This window comes from Vulpes vulpes, chromosome 9 (genome assembly GCF_048418805.1).
Source record: "Vulpes vulpes isolate BD-2025 chromosome 9, VulVul3, whole genome shotgun sequence".
NCBI lineage: Eukaryota > Metazoa > Chordata > Mammalia > Carnivora > Canidae > Vulpes > Vulpes vulpes.
In genome coordinates, this window is record NC_132788.1 from 97,582,573 (window position 1) to 97,605,089 (window position 22,517).

Below are 22,517 nucleotides of genomic sequence, written 5' to 3' on the forward strand. Positions count from 1 at the left end.
GCCCCCATATAACACAAGCCAAACAATGAGACCCTGGCAAGCCCACCTGGAAGCCCACCCAAGATTCCATATACACAGAGTCTGGCATGAGGTGGTCACGCTCAGTGCCAGCTCCACGCAAAGCAGGCCCTGCCAGCTTGGTCATCCTGCCCTTCTATGACAGGGACAAACCACACGGATCCCTACATTCCCCAAATATTCACTGGGTCACAGCTAGAACTTTGCAGACACTGCCCATCCTCCCATTTAGGAAAGCTAACAATATTGAACCCCATCACTCTCCCACCTAAGCCCCCTGTGGCCCTCCACAGCCTCATTTTTCATGGGCCACTGTCAGCCCAGTGTCCCTCAAGCTGGGCTGTAACCTCCTACCCAGACCCTGTGCCATCATCACCTCAGCCTCTGTCTGACCCTAGGACATATGGAGACCTGCCACTGCTGATGGACAGGAGGATCCTGTGGCAGCATTCCTCCAATCCCAAACCCATCAAACTATGGCCATTGCTCAAACCTAGAAAGAAAAGCGGACACCCAGGCCCTACTTCCCTCACCAGCAACAAGTTTTCTGCCTTCACAGTACCTCTGCCCCTCCCTGCCCTGCAGAGTGAGCACCCACTCCATGCAGGGCTGTGGGCCAGGGTAGGTACAAATGTGGCTCTCAGTTCACTTCTTGGTGGGCAGTATGGAAAGAAGGATACCACTATTCTCATCATCTTAGAGATGGCAACACTGAAGCACAGAGATGTTCAAGCACCCACCCAAGGCTATACAGCACACAAGAGGCCCTGGCTGGTATTGGCCTCTCTGTAGGCCCAAGTGGGTAGACCCCATATCACCTCCATGATACAGATGGGGAGACCAAGGCTGGGGTGAGACCACTCTCCAAGGACACTGAACATTAACTGAACATAGAGCTGGACAGCAGGAAGGGCAGGATGTAGCTCCTCAATGGTGGCAGGGCAAGAGTATGCACTATCCCAATAATCCTCCAGCCACTATGAGGGGTGTAATCCCACTGTATCAGGTCACACTGGGAGAGCCTCACCCAGGGCCCTATGTCTCTCTGACCCCAACCCAACACTATTTGTCTTCCCTAATCATTGCTCCATCTAGTACACCATCCGTTTCCAGCCTAACTCTCTGAGGCTGAAACAGGAGCCTCTCCAGGGTAGGGCAGGGCAGGTTCTGTCTCCTGCTATGGTCTGGTACTTGGCACCATGTGCTCAGAGCTCAGTCATGTTCGTTGATTAGATGACTGAGTGGGTGGATTAGTGGATGGATGGAAGGATGAGTAGATGGACGGATAGACAGACGGGTGGATAGGTGGGTAAACGGATCAGTGAGGTGGCAAGTGGATGGCTACCAGGTGACAGCATTGGCTGGCTGGAGCCTAACTCATATCTCTGCTCCTTGCAGATATCTACTGCATATATCTGCTCTCTTCATCCCCTCCATGCAATCTCCTGGTCCAAGTTCTGGGACTGGGTATGTTATCCTTTGATTGGGTTCAATTAGGAAGCACTCAGCAGGATTTTTTTTCTAGAATGTCTGGCCTCCACACTTTGCTCAGACTGTTCCCTGTGTTGAAGGGCTGACTTCTCCTGCCCCCACCCAACCTTCCTCCTTATGCCACACTTCCAAGTTCACCAGCTCTTCCATGCACCTCTGCCACATTACCCTCTGAGCCTTCTGAAAGGAGATCTCTCTTCTCATATCCCAGCCAGGGTTCTCCACAGTCTCCCTTTCCCCTCAAAGCCCAGCCAGGGCCTCCATGTGAGGAGTACCAGGGGCAGACTAGTGGATAAGTCTCAGGCTGAGGCTATGCCTATTTCATTCCCATTCCCACCCACTGACACAAGGCTGATTCCAGTCAGTCTATCCCCCCACATCACCCCCATTGCACTAGGCTTTGTAGATGGAGCCACTTGAATAGCAAAACCCCTTCACTCTACAGACCAGGCAAGAAGATACAGGACTACATGGCCCTGAAGGACCACTTGTTCAAAAACCCAGTGAGACTCTAGCACTGCCAAATTCCAGCATCTCAGTGTCCAGTCCAGCTACCTCACCTGGCAGGATAGGTGCTGAGGCCACAAGAAATAGTTCTGCCAAATGGCACATGCTCATGACCAGTGGTGCTAGGCCAGACACAGGGAGATGCAGATATGGAGATGGCTCAGTCTGGCCTTTCCAACAGGAGCACAAGTTTATTTATTTTTTTTTTAAATTTATTTATTTATTTATGATAGTCACAGAGAGAGAGAGAGGCAGAGACACAGGCAGAGGGAGAAGCAGGCTCCATGCACCGGGAGCCCGACGTGGGATTCGATCCCGGGTCTCCAGGATCGCGCCCTGGGCCAAAGGCAGGCGCCAAACCGCTGCGCCACCCAGGGATCCCTTTTTTTTTTTTTTTTTTTTTAGGAGCACAAGTTTAGGCATCAGAAGGTACCTGTCATAAATACCTCCATTTTAAGGAATGCCAACATCCCTCCTCTCTTCTGATAAGGGCCTCCTGTTTTCCTCAGGGAACCTCCTATTCCCCAGTGGGAGGAATCACACATCTCTGGACTGCAAAGGGAGACTCATGACCAATTAGAACCTCCGAGATCCCTGGCCACAGGATGGGGGGGGGGGGGATGACCCATGTGATCCAATCAGTGCCTTCCCTGGGACTTTTGCTGAAGCCACCAGAATGGAGATTCACCTTCCCCTGAGGTTGCTAGGATGGTGGAGAGCAAGATGAGGTCACCTTGACCAGCCAAGAGGGAAGGCAGAGATGAGAGAAAGGAGTCGCGGATTCTAAGGAAATCATCTGAGCCCCTGAATCTCAATGTAACTAAAACGAGAACTCTCCCCAAACTTTTTGTTTGTTTGTTTGTTTAATGTGAACAATGAACTTTTATTTTCTAATTGAAGGAACAGAATTGAGTTTCTGGCGCTCATAACCAAAGGGGGCTTTCAATGTCAGAAGCCTCTGATCTAGGGCTCCTGTCCACCATATTCCAGATGAGCCTCTGAAAAAAACACCACGGAGTTACCACTTCTCCAGCTGCTGCCTCTCCCTGTACTGCACACAGGCTTTCTACCCCAGGGATGGGAGGGGCAGGGGGTGGTTGAGGAAGTCCAAGCTGGGTGATCTGCAGCAAGTGCATAGCGGCTATACTCAGCCTGAGTCCTGTCTGCCTGTGACAAGACAGCCGTCTCTCCATGAAAGGTCAGCAAGCTCCCCATGTCCCCCACCGTGAAAGTTCAGCAACTCTAAATGCTAAAATGCTGGAAGCAAGCCTAAGACTGGAGCTGCAGGGCTGTCCGATGCCATCAGCCGCAGCAAGAAAAACACCACCCCTTGCTTCCGTAAGTGACTCACGTGGAGCGTAAACATTTGTGTGCTCTCAACTGTCCTGCCTTACCCCCTTGCATGACAGAGACAGAGAGAAAAGGGCAAGAGACACCCTCCTGGGACCCACCAGACTTCACCAAGGCAGGCACATGGTTACAACTTTTAAATACAGTTACCAGTTTTCTAAGAGGAGGCCACCTTGGGGGTCCTCAGTGGGGCTCCTTTACAAGCCTGTCGCCTCAAGGACACAGTGCCACCCACTAAACCCCACCTTCGGAGAATGCCCTGCTCCCCGCTCAGGGCTCGGCAGATTCTGGTGATCCTGTCTGCTCCTGCTTCCTTCAGCAGGCTGCTTCAAATTCTCACATCCCGTAGAGAGGAGAGCTCTCCGGATATGCAGCCCAGCCCGCTCCCGCCCGCTCTGTCTCTGACCCCTGTGGAATTTCGCAGTTGTGGCGTCAGAAAACATCTTCGGCCTCAATCTCGGGTGACCCCCCTCGAGGCCTTTAAAAGCCCAAAGGTCCGCCCCTCAAGATTTCCTCTCGGCTGAGCTGTTCAATTCCGGAAGCTGCTTCCCTCACAGGAAAGGTCTGTGATTCCCCAAAGGTGCCGGTTACTTCCTCCCGAATCACAATATTTTCCGTGCGCGGTGAAGCGGTGTACGCGAGGAAACCAGCCACTCGGCCGGTTGGCCAGGGGTCTGACACCGCGCTGGCGGCGCCCCAAAACCCGCTCCTGCTCCACGGAGCAAGAATGCTAGGGAAGCGCTCCCTCAGCCGTGGGGGACGAGTTCTGTGAATCCCGAGCAGTCCTCTCCGGAGAGCACGGGAGAGGGGAGGGCGAGGAGGAAGAGACTGGAGACTCGGGGTTAACAAGTGTTAAGAGCTCGTCTGCACAGCTGCGGAGCGGCTACCACAGGAGGAAGGCGGTCCGCCCGCAGTGGGGACCCCGCGGCCCGGCCCCCACTTCCCACTGCAGGCAGCTGGACAGGGAGAGTGGCTGGCCGTTTCCGTCCTTGGGACACAGGGCCGAGGGCCTGCTCGCTAACTAAACATAGCCCACACCAAAGGGCACTGCTTGCTGGTTTCTAACAGGCTGATTCGCTAACATGCCTGCTTCTGTTTCTCTACCCAGACCATGCCATTACATACAGTGAGAAAAAGGGGCAGTGCAGAAGGCTGTTCCAGAAGCCTCCAGGTCAGGCCAGGTCCCCTCAGAAACCTATCACAGACTATGTGTAAGGTTTGCTGGATCAAATCAGAGCCACCATGGGGAACTTCTGCCCTTGGGGAGCATACATTCTAGGGGACATGGGCCTTTAAGTGTATAGAATGTACTGCGGACACAGGGCAGAGGATGCACAGAGATGGGTGGACAGAGCCTCCAGGCCCCAATGAGGCAACACTGGAGCTGTGCAAAGCACTGGGACAGGACACTCTAGCCATGGAAGAGCCAGGTCAAAGGCCCAGGAGGGGTGCCAGAGGAGTGCTATTAGGAGACCAGTAGGGCTGTGGAAGCACACAGGGCCCAGTGGGTGGGCAGGACCTCACTATGAGGGTGGGGTGGGGGTGGGGGTCATGGAAAAGCAATATTTGTTCTGAGAGTGAGGAACTCCCCTCGCAGGTAGCAGGCAGAGCGACATGTTCTGATGCATATCATGGGACGGACCCACTGGCCAAAGTATGGGGAGCAGCCAGGAGGGCAAGAGCCGATGGTGGCTTCAAGAGGGAATGAGGAAGAGATGGAAGAGGGGGCCACACAAGGATGTGGCTCAAAGGTGGAACCAACATGATGTGCCAACAGATGAGGGGAGAGAGAACAATAAGAGTAGTGTGGTATGTGCTCCCAAGGTGAAGCTCAGGGTGGGGGCACAGAATTGAAACTGAGGAGACCTCCCAGGGTGGCTAAGGCTAGGCCAACGCCTCTGCCTCTTCGCATCAGAAGGGACATTCCTGAGAGGAGCTGCTCGCTAGAAGACCTGAGGCCCTTGACCAAGGAGAGGCATGAGGGCTTCCCAGAGCAGAGACAAGCCATCCAGCCCTCCAGGCCGATGTCCACCTCTGCCTCCCCTCTCCATTGGATGTTCATAGGCAGCACAGCTGCAGGCAAGTAGGGCCCTGTCCTACCTCCTGCCTGCCAGATAAGTCCTTCCCCAGTACTCACTCCTCGATCCCTGGAGGAAACCTGAGAGCCAGTGACTCTGTGCCTGGCCTCCACCAGTGATCAGCATATGGCACGATTTTAATCCCAAATCTTCCCCAAACCCATGCCCACCTTACTATCTCTACAGCTCCCACCTAGGTCCAGGCTCCCTTGTCTCTTAAAAAAGGGATCCTTCCCAAACACAAATCTGATCCAAGTCCCCCCCGCCGACTCAAACTTTCCACCTCCACCCCGAGTTTCTCAGCCTCCTTCCCTCCTACCCCCTCCAGTTCCTCTCACCTTCATGACCCCGAAAACCCAGGCTTTTGGCTGAAGAACCTACACATGCCACTTGTCCATACCCAGAAAATAGTCTACTTCCCATTACCCCCTTCCCTCAAGCTGATGACACTAACCATCAGATTCAGCTCAACCTCATTCATGAGGAGACTCTCAGAACCTTCCAGAAAAGGCAGGAACCTCCAACTTGGCCTCAGGATCATTTATGGCAAACATGGAGAAATGATTGCACAACTGTCTTACTAACTCTACTGGCATGTCCCATGTGGGCAAGGCCTGACTGTCCTGAGGGCCCACATGCCCAGCACCAAGCACAGCACAGGAACCATCCACCAGAGGAAGAGAAAGGCATCAAACGAGTCCTTTACACAAGAGAAAGGAGCCCAGGATGCCAGTCACCTCTCTCTCTCTCTTTTTTTTAAAGATTTATTTATTTATTCATTCAGAGAGAGCAAGAGAGAGGCAGAGACCCAGGCAGAGGGAGAAGCAGGCTCCATGCAGGCAGCCCAATGTGGGACTCGATCCCAGGTCTCCAGGATCACACCCCGGGCTGCAGGCGGCGCTAAACCGCTGCACCACCAGGGCTTCCCAAGAGTCACCTCTCTTGAGGAATTATTTCTATCTGGGCCTTTCTTCCCCATCCCCTTACTCTTCCCATCCTTCTCTAGGGCCTTCAACCCCAAGTCTGCAACATGCCCTAAGACCAAAGGGCAGGAATGCAGAGAAAGCCCCACTTTTAAAGTATCTGGGTGGGGGTTGTGGGGATGCAAGCACAAACCTCCGACCTGGGCTCGCTAAGCTCTCCCATGCGGATAGGCAATAAAAAATAACTGGCGTGAAGAAAAGTGGGATGACACACGGCATGGGCTCCCTGGAGATGGCACTATGATAGCGGAGGCTAATAAAACCTTTCTATCCCAATGGCCGACGACAAGAAGGCCGTGCCCCAGGGGAGTCACAGCTACCAGGTGGAAGCGGTCCAGCTGTGAGACAAATGCTCCACAATTCGGGGCGAACTGAGCAGTTTTCAGAGCAATTTCACATCATAAGCTCACAAGACCCTGCTGGCGAGGTGAGGAAAGGGGCGCCTCGCTCCCAGGGGAGGAGGAGCTGAGCTGCTTGGCCCGCCCTCTAGCCTTCTAGCACCTCCAGCCCAGTGCTCCCTCCAGCTTGCTGCAGACTCAACTGCTCCCACCCCAATAATCTGCAGAGACCCACGGAGCTGTGCTCTGCACTGTTGGCAGATGCCGGGCCCACATGGAGGCATCTGCCCTCTCCATGTTGCAGAAGTGGCTTGGACTCCAATTGTTCCATTCTCCTACTGCCCTGCCACTGACCCTCCCATGACCACAAAGTCATGGTGCCACCATCCTCCCAATAGCTCAGCCAACTGCATGTTTGTATCCCCCTGAAATTCACATGTTAAAATCTAACCCTCAATGTGATGGTGTTAAGGTGGCTGAGGGGGGTGCTTTGGGAGGTGATTGAGTCATAAGGGTGGAGCCATGAACGGGATCAGTGCCCTGATTATAATGGGGGGCCCTAGGGTACCTAACTGGCTCAGTCAAAACATGTGACTCTTGATCTAGGGCTTGTAAGTTTGAGCCCCACACTGAGTATAGAGATTACTTTAAAAAAAAAAAATCGGGGATCCCTGGGTGGCTCAGCGGTTTGGCGCCTGCCTTTGGCCCGGGGCGTGATCCTGGAGTCCCGGGATCGAGTCCCACGTAGGGCTCCCTGCATGGAGCCTGCTTCTCCCTCTGCCTGTGTCTCTGCCTCTCTTTCTCTCTCTCTTTCTCTCTCTCTCTATCATAAATAAATAATCTTTAAAAATAAATAAATAAATAAATAAATAAATAAATAAATAAATAAAATCTTTTTAAAAGGGGGGACCCCAGAGTGCCCTCTTGTCCCTTCTACCATTTGAGGACACAGTAAGAAAACAGCCATCTATGAACCAGAAAGTGGCTTCACCAGACACCAACCCTTCTGGAGCCTCCATCTTGGAATTCCTAGGCTCCAGAACTTTGAGAAATATGTTTGTTGTTTATAAGCTACCCAATTTTTTATATTTAGCAGCGAGAATGGACTAACCTACCAACTTTCTCTTTTCCCCACCTGCCACACTGACTTGTAGGCAAGATCTGCCAGCAACTGCCGGAAATCCCGTCACACCCCATGAGGGCACAGTAGACAGAATGTTGGCAGCGACAGGACCAAAGGATAACACCGCCACTTCTGCACTAACACTTAGATAAGATACACAGGCAATGTGCCAGGCGCCCCCCGAGCACACCCTTGCCCTAGTCTGCTTCGTCACTGCTACCCTGCCCAGTAGGCCTATGGTCCCACTTCCCAGATGAGCAATCTAAGGCACAGAGGGCTGCAAACATGCCCATGGTACACAGTGAGTGTGTGGGGTGGCGCTGCTCACCAGAGGAGGGACCACAGACACAGGTAGGTCTGATGAGGCACCCGCTACCACCAAATCTCCCAGAATTCTCAAGAGGAAGAGCTGAGGCCTCATTTCTGAAGGGTCAAACCCCTACCTCTCCCTCTTGGCTAAAAAGAGGACAAAACCAAAGGAACAAGAACCTTCTCAGAAAGAAAAAGATCCCCCAGTCTTTCATACAGGGTTGAGAGGCTGGACTCTTCCAGGGCCTCAGGGCTGAGTGGCAGCAATTTAGGACACCACCAGAGAGGGCTTGTTAAGAAAGTTTACACAAGCAAAGGTCATGAAGCCAGAGGCAGATAGATGTCTCGCTAAACTATGCCAAACCCCTTCACACTGTGTCTAGGCCATAACTTCCCATGAAAACACCTGTGGCCAGCATGTCCCTCAACCGATACCCTCACTTTAGCCCCCAGGAGTAGTGTGAGTCAGCGAGACTGGGCCCCATCCAGATACCTTTAAGGTAGATGAGCTGAGGAGTGAGGATGCCAACAACCCAAAATCTGAAGAGCCTCTGTGGCTAGAAGGTCCCTCCAGAACTCAGCCAACTGGGTACCTTACAGCGATGGAATTTTAGCTGGGAAGTGCAACTCCCAGGAGAATTTCTCCACTTGCCCTCTCCAACACCCTAAGTGGCCTCAAACCTCCTTTCCCTCCCAAGCCTGAACCCTCCTGGAGGGCCTGAGGTGGAGCTGGGAGGGGCCCACTAGAGAACAAGTGTCTTTTGTGTGAGTGAGTCTGCAGCTAGGATCCCACCTCCCCTCTGCAAGCCCTAGGCTGAGACAGCCACACTCCAACCATCCCGGAGGTTCAGCTTGGTTATTAACGACCATCTCTACTAGGCAACGAGTTTTTTGTTGATCCCTCGAGATGGGAAGGAAGGAGAATAAGCTTTTCTCTTTCTTTTTTTCCCCCTTGGTTGCAGAAAAGTAAAGTTGGAACAAACAAGTTATATAACGCTGGGGGCGGTGGGGGGTGGGGGAGCTCAGTCCCTCCTGAGGACAGTTTCTTGAGTTGTGGGACCGTTGAAAAGGCCAAGGGGAAGACAGGAACCGCCCCCATCCCTGGCCAAATGACAAAACCCTTCATGGGACAAAAAGGCAGATGCAGGCGCCTCCTGGCAGATTGGAAAACCAACCTCACAGATAAGGCCAGCCTCCCCTCAGGTCTCGGCAACCCCACAGGTCTCCCTGAAAAGGCAAAGGACTAACCGATCTCATAGAAAGGACTTCCTACCAGTCAGACTGCAGGCCCTAGAGAGTTTTTCCACACTCTTTTCGTCCATCCCTTCCTCTCTCCCTCCCCACCCCTGGCCATATTTCTTGAACACTCATTTCCTCGGCGCAGTCCTGGCTCCAGGCACACGAGACAGCATAAGGCAGACATGCTCTCCACCCTCAAGGCACTTCCATTAATAAAAACACCAAGTAATCTTGGGTGGTGATAGCATGATCAAAGACACACAACAGCCATATGCCCCAGCAACTCCACTCCTAGTATATATACCCCAAGGAACTGGACACAAGTGTTCCAACAAAAATTTGAACATGCATGTTCATAGCAGCGCTATCCAAAATACCCAAAAGGTGGAACCAGCGAAAATGTCCATCTGTTAGTGAATGGATAAACAAAATGTGGTATGTCCACATAGTAAAATATTATACAGTCATAAAAAGGAATGAATTACTGATACACACCAATGTGGATGAACCTTGAAAATGTTATACAAAGTGAAAGAAGCCAGACGCAAAAGGTCACATGTTGTATGATTCCATTTATGAAACAGATAAATTTGTAGAGACAGAAATTAGATGAATAGTTTTAGGGGGTTGAGGAAGAAGGAATGGGGAGTGACTGCCAATAGGTACAGAATTTTCTTTTGAACAGACGGAAATGTTCTGGAATTAGATAGATGGGATAGTTGCCCAACATTGTGAAAATACTAAATATCACTGAATCATTCACTTTTAGTGGCTGAGTTTTACGCTATATAAAATTTTTTTTAATGTTATATACATTTTACTAAACAATCCAAGGTGACCATAAAAAGTGCTCTGGGGGGATCCCTGGGTGGCGCAGCGGTTTGGCGCCTGCCTTTGGCCCAGGGCGCGATCCTGGAGACCCGGGATCGAATCCCACATCAGGCTCCCAGTGCATGGAGCCTGCTTCTCCCTCTGCCTGTGTCTCTGCCTCTCTCTCTCTCTCTGTATGACTATCATAAATAAATAAAAAAATTAAAAAAAAAATAAAAAGTGCTCTGGGGGCTAACAGACCTCGGTGGTCAGGCAGATGGCTCTAAGAAGCCATGACCTGGGAGTGTGGAAGCATGAAGAGGAATGAGGCAAGGGCAAGTGATACACTAGGCCTCTCTGGCAGCTTTGGAACAATGAACAATGTTACAAAGGCCTTTAGATCTCAAGGGATCCTTGCCAAAATATTGTGTGCCACAATCTTCCTCAAAACTTGATCCTCTTCCTGCATGTTCCATCTCACCATATTAGGGATTCTTGCCCCTCTCCCCATACGAGCACCACAGGGATTAAAAGCCCCTCCCCTACCAGTTGCTCTAGACAACTGTAATTTTTCACTGGGATGGATAGAAGGGGGCAAATGGGAATCTCAGAAGTGAGGGAAATGTCTTTTAAAGAAGTGCCTCCATTTAGAAAAGATTTCTCAGAGCAGCACCTGGGCAGCTCAATTGGTTAAGCATCCAGCTCCTGATCTCAACTCAGGTCTTGATCTCAGGGTCATGAGTTCAAGCCCCGTGTCAAGGTCTACACTGGGCATGCAGCCTTCTTAAAATAAAATGTAAAGAAAGAAGATTTCTTAGATATGACACCAAAAGTATAATCCATAAGGGAAGAATACTGATAAACTGGACCTCATCAAAATGACAAAATTTTTCCCTGTGAAAGATATCATTAAGAGAGAGAGAGAGAGAGAGAGAAAGAAAGAAAGAAAGAAAGAAGAAAGAAAGAAAGAAAGAAAGAAAGAAAGAAAGAAAGAACGAGCCACAGACAGGGAGAAAATGTTTGTGAATCATATATCTGATAAACGATTTACAGACAGAACACATAAAGAATTCTTAAAAGTAAGCAATAAGAAGACAACGCAACTAGAAAATGGGCAGATTTTAAAAGATATGAATCTTTCACTTTACCAAAGATATGAATACCCACCATGAAGAAGTATCCAACATTATTACTTATTAGGAAGATAAAAGTTAAAACCAAAATAAGATTCTAGTATATACTTAAAATGACTAAAATTACAGACTGGCCACATTAAGTGTAGGCACCGATGGGGTGCAACTGCAACTCTTATACATTTGCTAGCGGGAATGCAAATGGCACAGTCACTCTGGAAAACAGTTTGGCAGTTTCTTCAAAAGTTAAACCCACATCTACCATAGGACCCAGTCATTCCATTCCAAAGGTATTTAGCCAAAAGAATAAAAGTATGTATCACACAAAAACGCATACCTGGCTGTTCACAGGGACTTTATTTGTAATTGCCAAAACAGAAATCCAAATGTCCATTAACCAGTAAATGAGCAAGCAAACTATCTGTCCATATAGTGGAATACTCTGCAGCAATGAAAAAGAACAAGCTTCTGATACTTGTGACAACATAGATGAACTTCTGAAACATTTAGTTAAAGGAAAGAAGCCTGGCATAAGAAGCCACATATGTAGGATTCCATTCATGTAAAATTTCTACAAGGGCAAAACTAGAGAGCAAAAGTAGATCAGGGTGTGTTTGGGGCTGGGGATGGGAGTGTGGTTGACTACAACGGGCCTGAGGGAACTCTTTGGAGTGATGTGAGCCTTCTCAAAAACAACTGGATTAGGGGCAGCCCTGGTGGATCAGCGGTTTAGGGCCGCCTTCAGCCCCACGGCCTGATCCTGGAGACCCAGGATCGAGTCCCAAGTCAGACTCCCTGCATGAAGCCTGCTTCTCCCTCTGCCTGTGTGTGTCTCTGCCTCTCTCTCTCTCTCTCTCTCTCTCTCTCTCTCTCCCTCCCTCTCTGTCTCTCATGAACAAATAAATACAATCTTTAAAAATAAATAAATAAAGATTAAAAAAATAAACTGGATTGTATCAGAGGGTACACAACTGTATAACTCAACTACTCAGCTAAAATGAGTGAATTATATGGTATATAATTAGTTACACCTTGTTGCTGCCCCCAGGTTATCCCATTCCAGGGCGCAAGGCAGGGACCTAGGGTTAGTGGTCCCCTTGTTCCTTACATGTCACCTCATGCCTAGTCAACAAGCCTTGCCAACTCTACCCCTGAATGTCTTACAAATCTTCTGATCTCTCCTTGCTCCCCGCTGCAGGCCCCTAAAGCCCAGCTTATGCCCAAGCCATCAGGTTTTTCTGGTTGGCACCAGCCCAAGTCTCCACAATAAGGACTCCTCCAGAGTACACAGGTAGTGAACAACTTCATCACTTATCACACTGAAATTATTTGCTCCTGTAAGCTCACCATCAAGGAAGAGCCCAGATTTCCTCCTTCACCAGCCAAGGGGTGACAGGCTTTCCTGGGAGGCCAGGATGGAAGCCATCTGGGCTACACTGACCTTGTGCAATAAGAGGGAGGCTGTGTTACCTAAGGCAGGTGTTCCTCCCTCTGAGAATCCAAAACTGCATATAAACAACTTCAATTCCTACACCAATTCTGGAGCTCAAGCAATCTATCTCAGGACTTGGACAAAGGAAAAGGGAGCCTCCCTTTGACCAAAGGGGATGAATTCTGCCGCCTTGGTCTGTGGGCAAGACCTTGCTTCAAGTCCTTTAGCCTGAAGGAGGATTTTTTTTTTAAAGAATTTTAATTTATTTATTCATGAGAGACACACACACGCAGAGAGAGGCAGAGACATAGGCAGAGGGAGAAGCAGGCTCCCTGTGGGGAGCCCGATGCAGGACTTGATCCTAGGACCCCGGGATCATGACCTGAGCCAAAGGCAGATGCTCAACCACTGAGCCACCCAGGTGCCCCAGCCTGGAGGAGGATTTGAACCCCATGGAGATGGGAGAGAAGCACCAAGGATGGACTCTCCTTAGACCTTCAGGGGTCTCTCAGCATCCTCAGGCTACCCACAACCCACTCAAGCCCCTTAGAACCCGTGGGAACACCAGTCCCCTCTCTGTCCAACAAGACTCAAGGTGATGCACCCCCCGGGGGGTGGGGACCTCAGCCTCCCCTCTCAGGTTTTCCTAGGCCCTTTAGGCCTCTATCAGGCCCTCAGATTCACTTGAGCCCCCTAACTCCAGCCTTCCAGTCCTCGCCCCTGCCAGGACTTGCCTCAGCATGCCCTGAGGACCACCTTTAGACACCTCAGGGTCCTACAGCACCCTCCAGGAAGCCTTGGGGCTCAGCCCCTCAAGCTCTCCCACCAGTCCCCTCCTTAACAAGCTCAAGACTGCCCACGGTCCTCTGCTCAGGGTCTCTCTGCCTCCCAGGCCCCTTGGCATCCCCAGTTCCTCCATGCCCCCAACACGTCAAGAGGCCATAGGCTTCCCTTCAGACGTCCATGCCCCTCAATGCCCCCTCAGACTCCTAGGGCCGCATGCAGATATCTCGAGGTCCTGGGGCCCCCAGACCGCCTTCAGCTGCCGCTCAGCAGCCCTCGGCCCCCCCAGTATTCTGTGACCCCCTAAAGCCCGCAATCCCCCGTAAAGACCCTCGAACCGGCCCAGGTGGCTCCTCAGCCCCTCGGGATCCCCAGGACTCCCCACACGTCACCCCGGCCCCGGGGCAGGTGCCGGCCCACCCCGAGGACGGGTCTCACCTGCTTGGGCGCTCGGGCCCCGGGCCCGCGCCGAAGCCGCCGCCACCGGCGCCACCGCCGCCACCGGACTCCGCCATCTTCCCGCCGCCGCCGCCGCCGCGCGTTCGAGTGACGGGAGCCGCGCGCGCCGGTCCCGGAGACAGAGATGCGGGGGGGCGGGGCGGCACCGGGCCTGCTCTGCAGGAGGCGGGGCCTTGGGCGGGGGGCGGGGCCTGCTACCCTGAGGGGGTGGGACCCGGGCGGAGAGGGGTGGGGTCTGCGGGTGGGCGGGGGCAGTGAGGCAGGGGCGCGCTCCGCGGCGGGGAGAGGGCGGAGACCCGGCGAGGGGCGGGGCCTACTCTGGGAAGGGGCGGGGCAAAGGCGAGGAGGGAGGAGTGGGTGGGGCCTGGGAGGGGGCTCGGAGAGCTGGGACTGGCCCAAAGGTGAAGTGCGGCAGGTCTGGGGAGGGGTCCGTTCTACGAAGCGGAAGGGGCGAGGCCGACGTGGGAGGAGCAGGGAGAAAGTGGTCCAAGAACTCTGAGAACTTTCCCTCCCCTTCCAGGGTCATTCACTCCCCAAGACCTCCCTCGGACATGGGAATTCATCCCCTTCTAACAGGGCTGTGGATTCCAACCCTCCCCTGACCTACCCTCCCAGAGCCTCCACCCTCAAGCCCAAGAACCTACACTTTCAGACCCCAGTCACCTGTGCTCAGATCCCCAAACCTCCTGCTTCACCACAATTCTGGTTTTCACATCCCAAAACCCCTGCCCTCAGATTATCTCCCCCATCCTCTACTCCAATCCTAACTCCTACTCCCCCAAATCCTTGCCCACAGATCCTTCATACCCACACTTACGGCCCCAAAGTCCACTCCAGCAGAACCTAATGCCCTTGAATCCCCAACTTCCAGCCTCACAATTACCCAATCTTTAGCCAAGGCTCAAAGTTGTGCATCTGTGTCCTTCCTTTCTCTCTTTGTTCTTCTTCCTTCTTTCCTCCTCCCTTCCCTCTTTCATTGCTACGTACTCTAGACCCCCATGGAACCCAGGACCAGCAAGGCCTCTGTAAAGCTCCCAGAGCCTTCAAAGACACTCCCCACCCCACAGTCTACTGAAAACCTAGAATCTCCACCATAGAAGCGTCCAAGTTCCCAGGATCCTCTCTCCACCCTTGTGCCCACTTATGCTTTCACCTTCTGAGTTGGAAAACCCTCTCCTATGCAGCCTTGAGCAGGATCCAGGGGTCAAATGAAGCTCAGAGCTTTCCTTGAGATCAGTACTAGGAGAAGAGGGTTAGACATGCAAGGGGCAAGGAGGAAGCAAGAAGGCTGCCTGGGTGGGCTCCGTGGATAGAAGCAGACTCAACTGATCCATATGCAGCTGAGGATCAGGTGGGTACACAGTAGATACTCAATCATTTGTGTTAAATGCTCAGGAGTTGACATTGTGCAAGTTGACAGATACCAGGTGCTGAGGGGCCCTGGTGACTTCTCTAGCACACAATAAGCGCTCAATAAATGTTGAATGTGTGCGTGTATGAGCAGCTCAAGTTCTGGCAAGCTCTGCACACACACCCTTGCCCACCGGAGTTCGGCCTGCCATTTGAGCCTTTGTTCCAGATGAACCACATGTAGCCATCAAACCCCACTCAGCTGAGACCTACAGCTCACACGCCTGCCACACATAGGGCTGCAGTCAATGGCATCCATATGCACTCACACTTCATAAACACCAAGATTTGACCCACATGTCAGACACACAGACATACAGCTGAAGATAAGCAAGAAGAGGTTCACTGGGCCCCTGGCTGTGTGCTCATGTGTAGCACACTGCAGGCGCATGGTGCAGTGGACATACTAGGTATTCCAAGATCATGTGGGACAGGACAGCCAGTGCGAAGGCCCTGAGGCAGGAGCAGGCCTGGCATGTTGCCTAGCCATGTAACCAACACCAACAGTCGGGGGAATATCTTGATTTAGGGATATTATTTAGGAAGCAAGGATTCAGGCCAAGTAATGGGGCTCCTCCCAAGGAGGTGGTCCTAGCTGGGACGTACTTTGCAGGTGGTGCCAACAGGAGATGCAGCAGATGGGATGTGAAGGTGAGGCAGAGCAGGGCCAGGGACCTCCCCTAGGGTTCTTGACTGGAGCCTGATTGGCTGTCACACCTGGGATGGGACACAGGCAGGTTCCAGGACCTGGAGGGCCCACCAGAGGTTACTGCACACCCTCCTTCAATAATGTTGACCTGTGGTCTGGCAGAGCTTGGAGGCGGACACAGCAGACGATGTCCACAGGTCTGGCCACCATCTGGCCCACAGCTGGCACTGCTCTCCCAGAGGCAGGGGCCTGCCACCTGCTACCCCGCTCCAGACCAGCTGTGGGACTCCCGGCCCCAGGTCAGAGTTCGGAGGCCTCCTTGTAACCCACAGGTGTTACAGAGGAGGAAATGGAGGCCTGGCGGCTAGGGGATGCCTTGTTTTTCTACAGCCTTGTGCTGGGGCTGGCGTCAGCCCTGTCTGCCCTTCACCACCGAGTGGCCTCAGAACCCGCTGCTGATGCTCCCAGTGCCTCCTTTTGCTTCTGTATAGACAGTCAACACCTAACAAATGCTCGCTATTTTTGCTATTACCCTTAGTTCTGCATCTACTTCTTTTTTTTTAAGATTGTATTTATTTATTTATTCATGAGAGACACACACAGAGAGAGGCAGAGACACAGGCAGAAGGAGAAGCAGGCTCCATGCAAGGAGCCTGACATGGGACTTCATCCCGGGTCTCCAGGATCACACCCTGGGCTGAAGGCGGCACTAAACCGCTGAGCCACCCGGGCTGCCCTGCATCTACTTCTTGTAAGCCTCAAGTCCTTAGGCGGGATGCTCTAGCTCTTTATATCTCAGTTTCCCCGTGTTTAGAGTATCCCTGCAGGACAGAGCAAGGCCAGGATGAAGTAAATAACTTAAGCACTCAGGGCAGCTCAGGTGGTAAGCTCCAAGTCCAAGCGGCTCTCAGCATTTTTCCTCTCCTACACCCACTCTCTGTCCCCAAGCCTGCTTGATTTTTCCCCCATTACTCTGTATTGTATCTTAGTTTTCTAATGTTTAAAATTGAAATATAGAGGCACCTGGATTGCTTAGTTGTTTAAGTGTCTGCCTTCAGCTCAGGTCATGATCCCAGGGGGCTTGGGACTGAGCCCCTTATTGGGCTCCCTGCTCAGCAGGGAGCCTGCTTCTCCTTCTCCCTCTGCCTGCTACTCTGCCTACCTGTGCGAGTGCTCTCTCTCTCTCTCTCTCTCTGTCAAATACATAAATGAAATCTTTAAGAAATAAAAAAAAATTAAATTAAATTGAAATATAAGGGCACCTGGAAAAAAAAAAAAAGGGCACCTGGGCAGCTCAGTTGGTTAAGAGTTTGACTTTTGATTTCAGCTCAGGTCATGATCTCGGGGTTGTGGGATTGAGCCCCATGTTGGCCTCCGTGCTCAGTATAGAGTCCGCTTGAGATTCTTTCCCTCTGCCTCTCCCCTCTCAAATAAATAAATCTTTTTTTAAAAGATTTTATTTTTATTTATTCATGAGAGACACAAAGAGAGAGAGAGGCAAAGACACAGGCAGAGGGAGAAGCAGGCTCCCTGCAAGGAGCCAGACGTAAGCCTCAATCCCAGGACTCCAGCATCAAGCCCTGAAGCCGAAGGCAGGCACTAAACTGCTGAGCCACTCAGGGATCCCCCTAAATCTTTTTTTAAATATTTTATTTATTTCTTCATGAAAGACACAGAGAGAGAGGCAGAGACACAGGCAGAGAGAGAAGCAGGCTCCCCATGGGATCCCAGGACCCTGGGATCATGACCTGAGCCAAAGGCAGATGCTGAACCACTGAGCCACCCAGGTGCCCCAAATAAAGCTTAAAAAAACAAATAAATAAATAAATAAAGTTGAGATATAATTCCCACACCATAAAATTCACTATTTTACAGTATACAATTCAATGGCATTTAGTGCATTCACAATGTCATGCAATCATCACTTTTACCTAGTTCGAAAACATTTCCATTGTCCCAAAAGGAAACCCCCCCATCCCCACACGCAGTCACTCCCCAGCCCCTTACAACCACCAATCTGCTTTCTGTGTCCATGGATTTATTTGTTATGGACATTTCACATACATGGGAACATACAATATGTGGCCTTCTCAGCATAATATTTTCAAAGCTCCTCCACACTGTATGGTGTATCAGGGCTTCATTCCTTTTCATGACTGAGTAATATTCTGTAGTGTGAATGGACCACATCTCATTTATTCATTCATCCATTGATGGACCTTTGGGGTATTCCCTTCTTTGGTGATTGTGATCAGCACTGCTTTGAACACATGCGTACAGATATTAGAGTCCTGTTTTCACTTCTGTTGGGTACATCTCTAGGAGTGAAACTGCTAGATCACAGAGTAGATCTGTGAGGAACTTTTTGAGGAATTGTCATGTATTTTCTTTTCTTGTTTACCATCCATCCTCCCCCTGGAATGTCAACTCTCCAGGAGGTGAGGACTCTTTTCTGCCTGGCTATGGGAGTAGCATAACATTTTGAATGCACTAAATGCCAATTGTTCAGTTTAAAATGGTGAGTTTTAAGGGTGCCTGGGTGGCTCAGTCGGTTAAGCACCTGCCTTCAGCTCAAGTCATGCTCCCAGGATTCTGGATTGAGCCCTGTGTTGGGCTCCCTGCCCAGTGGGGAGCCTGCTTCTCCCTCTCTGGCTCCCCCTGCTTGTACTCTCTCTGTGTCAAATAAATAAATAAAATCTTTTTGTTTAATGATGAATTTCACATTATATGAATCTCACCTCACCTCACCTGTTGGAAAAAAGGAGAAGCATATAGACCTCTTCCTTCCAGGATTATAAGTGGCTCCATGAAGAATAAACACAATTGCCCTTGATCTTGTTCTTTCTATCACCCCAGCTGGCAACACTTCCAGTGCCTCTTTCAAGTTAGGTCTGAACTAGGTCCACCTTCTCTAACCTACCTGCAGTCTAGGTTACCTGCCTGCAGCACCACCATAGCTCCCACCACCACCATAGCTACACGTCCTAGTGTCATACTGGGGGCAGGTGACCCCCAGACTTGGGCCTCATGATGACCTTGCAAAACAGGGAAAGTGAGATTCAGAGAGTAGAAGCAGCCTGCCAAGGATTAAGAGCAAGAAATGGGACCGTCACTCTCTGACTCTGAGGCTCAAGCCCTCTCCGGAGCCTCATGCTGACGACCCCTTTTCTCCTTTCTTTTATTTTTTAAAATATTTTACTTATTTATTTGTGAGAGACAGAGAGACACAGGCAGAGGGAGAAGCAGGCTCCCCAAAGGGAGTCAGATGTAGGACTCCATCCCACGACCCGACCCTGAGATCACAATTTGAGCCAAAGGCAGACACAACCACTGAGCCACCCAGGAACCCTTCTCCTTTCTTTTAATCAGGCATTCAGCAAGTACTTTTGACGGCCTCCTGTGCCTTGGACCCTATGGTGGGCATGGGACACACGTGCCAGACAAAACTAAGAACACCCTACCCCCTGGTGAACAGTCTCACTGAAAAGACGCTGAACAAACACTCTTAGTCTACTGGTTGAATGGTGTCCCCTCAAAAGACATATCTACCTGAAACCTCAAAACGACTTTTTTTTTTTTTTTTTTGGAATTAGAGTCTTGGCAGATATAACTAAGTTGAGGAGCTCAAGATTAGATCATCCTGGGGTAGTGTGGACCATAAATCCAATAACTTGGTGTCCTCATAAAAAGAAGGAAAGCTGGAGGGAGACTGGGTGGCTCAGGTGATGGAGCCTGTGACTCTGGATCTCGGAGTTGTAAGTTCAAGTCCCATGTTGGGTGTAGAGATTACTCAAAAATAAAGTTTTTAAAAAAGAGAGAGAGGGAAATTCAAACATAAAGAAAGCCATGTGAAGACAGAGGCAGAGATTGAGGTGATCCTGTCACAAGCCAGGGAACACCTTGGGCAACCAGAGCTGAAAGAGGCAAAGAAACATTCTTCCCCTAGAGCCTTCAGGGGTAGCATGGCTGCCCACATGTTGATTTCAGACTCCTGGCCTCCAGGAGGGTGAGAGAATAAATTTATATTGTTTTAAGCCACCGGTTTGTGGTCATTTGTTATGGGAGCCACGTGACACTGTGCACTCAGGTATAGCAGAAGGGAAGATCAGACTGGTCTCTGTGCATCCACATTTTTCACATCCGTCACAAGTGTCCTCCTCCAGAAAGCCTTCCTGGTTGCCCAGCAGAGGAGGGCTATTTCCCTTCCATCCAGCCTGGCTGCCCAGGCTGTATCTAGGTTGGAGCCCTGCCAGGGTCCTAGCCTCCTACATCCAGCATCAACAGCCAGCAAATTCATTGGTGAATGAATGAATAAATGAACAAACAAATGAATGAACAAAGGAATGAATGAATGAATAGGATTTTCTTGGGCTGACTATGATCTGGCTCATCTTAGTCACTTCCAGCCCTGTGGCCTCTCTCAGGCCTCCCAGTGTCCCCACCATCACCCCAGAATCCAGCCTCCACTTGCTCCTCCTACGGGAGGCAATTGTTCTCACCTGTATGTGACTTGTGCTGGGGACAAGCTGAAAAAACCCACTATAAAGATAGATGGAAAAATAAAAATAAAAAATAAATAAAGATAGATGGAGAGACACCTGGGTGGCTCAGCGGTTGAGCACCTGCCCCTGGCTCAGGGTCTGATCCGCGGTTTCAGGATTGAGTCCCACATCAAGCTCTCTGCCTGGAACCTGCTTCTCCCTCTGCCTATGTCTCTGCCTTTCTCTCTGTGTGTCTTTCATGAATAAATAAATAAAATCTTAAAAAAAAAAAAGATAGATGGAGGGACGCCTGGGTGGCTCTGCAGTTGAGCGTCTGCCTTCTGCCTTCAGCTCAGGGTGTGATCCTGGCATCTGGGATCAAGTCCCATATCGGCCTCCTTGCAGGAAGCCTGCTTCTTCCTCGGCCTGTGTCTCTGCCTCTCTCTGTGTGTCTCTCATGAATAAATAAATAAAATCTTTTTAAAAATATAGAGAGGGATCCCTGGGTGGCTCAGCGGTTTAGCGCCTGCCTTTGGCCCAGGGCGTGATCCTGGAGTCCTGGGATCGAGTCCCACACTGGGCTCCCTGCATTGGGCCTGCTTCTCCCTCTGCTTGTGTCTCTGCCTCTCTCTCTCTCTCTCTCTCTCTGTGTCTCTCATGAATAAATAAATAAATAAAGTCTTTTTTAAAAAATTAAAAAATATATAGATGGAGATGAGTTGCGTCTTGGTGGTCACTTTCAAAATTACCATTTACAGAGTATTTTCAGTGCCCCAAACTGTGTATTCTCATGTATTCTCACCACATCCCCAAAGGGAAGAAAATAGTTCTTACTGTCCTCATTTTAGAGATAAAGAAGCTATGGCTCTCACATTCAGCTAGTGGGAATATCAAATGGCGCAACCCTTTGGGATGGCCATTTGGTAGTAATTGCTAAAAGGGAATGTGTGTATACTCTGTGCCCTATATGGAGTCCCCTCCTTGGGCAATGTATGAGTGTTTTGGGGCTGCTGTAACAAATGACCACAAACTGGATGGCTTAAAACACAGAAATTTATTCTCTCATGGTTCAGGAGGCCAAAAGTTTGAAATCAAGGTGTTGGCAAGAGTTGTTTCCCACTGGGGACTTGGAAAGAGAATCATGTCTCTCTCCCAGCTCTAGTGTTGTCTGCAGTTCTTAGAATTCCTTGGCTTGAGGCTACATCACTCCAATTATCTGCCTGCATCTTCACATGGCCTTCTTCTGTATGTCTCTCTGTGTGTTCATTTCTCTTACCAAGACACTCTCGTTGAATTTGGTGCCCACACTAATTCAGTTTGGCATCTCATCTGGATCCTTAGCTAAATTATATCTGCAAAGACTCTATTACCAGATAAGGTCACATTCTGGGTTTCCAGAAAGACATGAATTAAATGGGTCAGGGACCCCACTTAACCCACTACAGGTATTTATCCAACAGAAAGGAAGATATGGTTTTACCAAAGACATGAATACAAATGGTCATAAGAGCCCCAAACTGGAAACATCCCAGAGGTCCATCCACAGCTCAATGGGTAAACAAATGGTGACACAATCACATAATAGAATACTACACAACAAGGAAAAAGGACAACCCAACACTATGTATATCCCACAAGTGGATCTCAGCAATGCTGAGTGAAAGAAGCAGGCACTAGGAGAACACACTATATGCATCCATTTGTGTAAAGTTCACAAACAAGCCATGCTAATCTGTGACAGCTTGGGGCCCCCTGAGGCAGATCATCAGGGACAAAAGGCCTTTATGACAAAAAGGCACAACCACTTACAGTGATGGAAATGTTCTATATCCTGGTGATGGAGCAACAGGGACGTTTACATTTGTCAAAACTCATTGAACTGGGCTTTTTTTTTTTTTTTTTTTCCGATGCAAACACACGAGGG

General features: G+C 50.4%; 1 protein-coding gene across 3 annotated transcripts in view; it reads right to left on the bottom strand.

The window, feature by feature from the left end:
• The window catches only part of KLHL26 (kelch like family member 26), a 28,406-nt gene extending 14,228 nt beyond the window's left edge, over positions 1–14,178 (bottom strand). The window contains exon 1 of one of the 3 annotated variants that reach the window (XM_025989601.2): positions 14,033–14,178. In XM_025989601.2, coding sequence (XP_025845386.1) covers positions 14,033–14,109 — 77 coding nt within the window. In that variant the 5' untranslated portion in view covers positions 14,110–14,178. The remainder of the gene's footprint in view (positions 1–14,032) is intronic. The other 2 variants (XM_025989602.2, XM_072721169.1) reach the window with 2 other exon arrangements.
• Between the last annotated feature and the right edge of the window lie 8,339 nt (positions 14,179–22,517).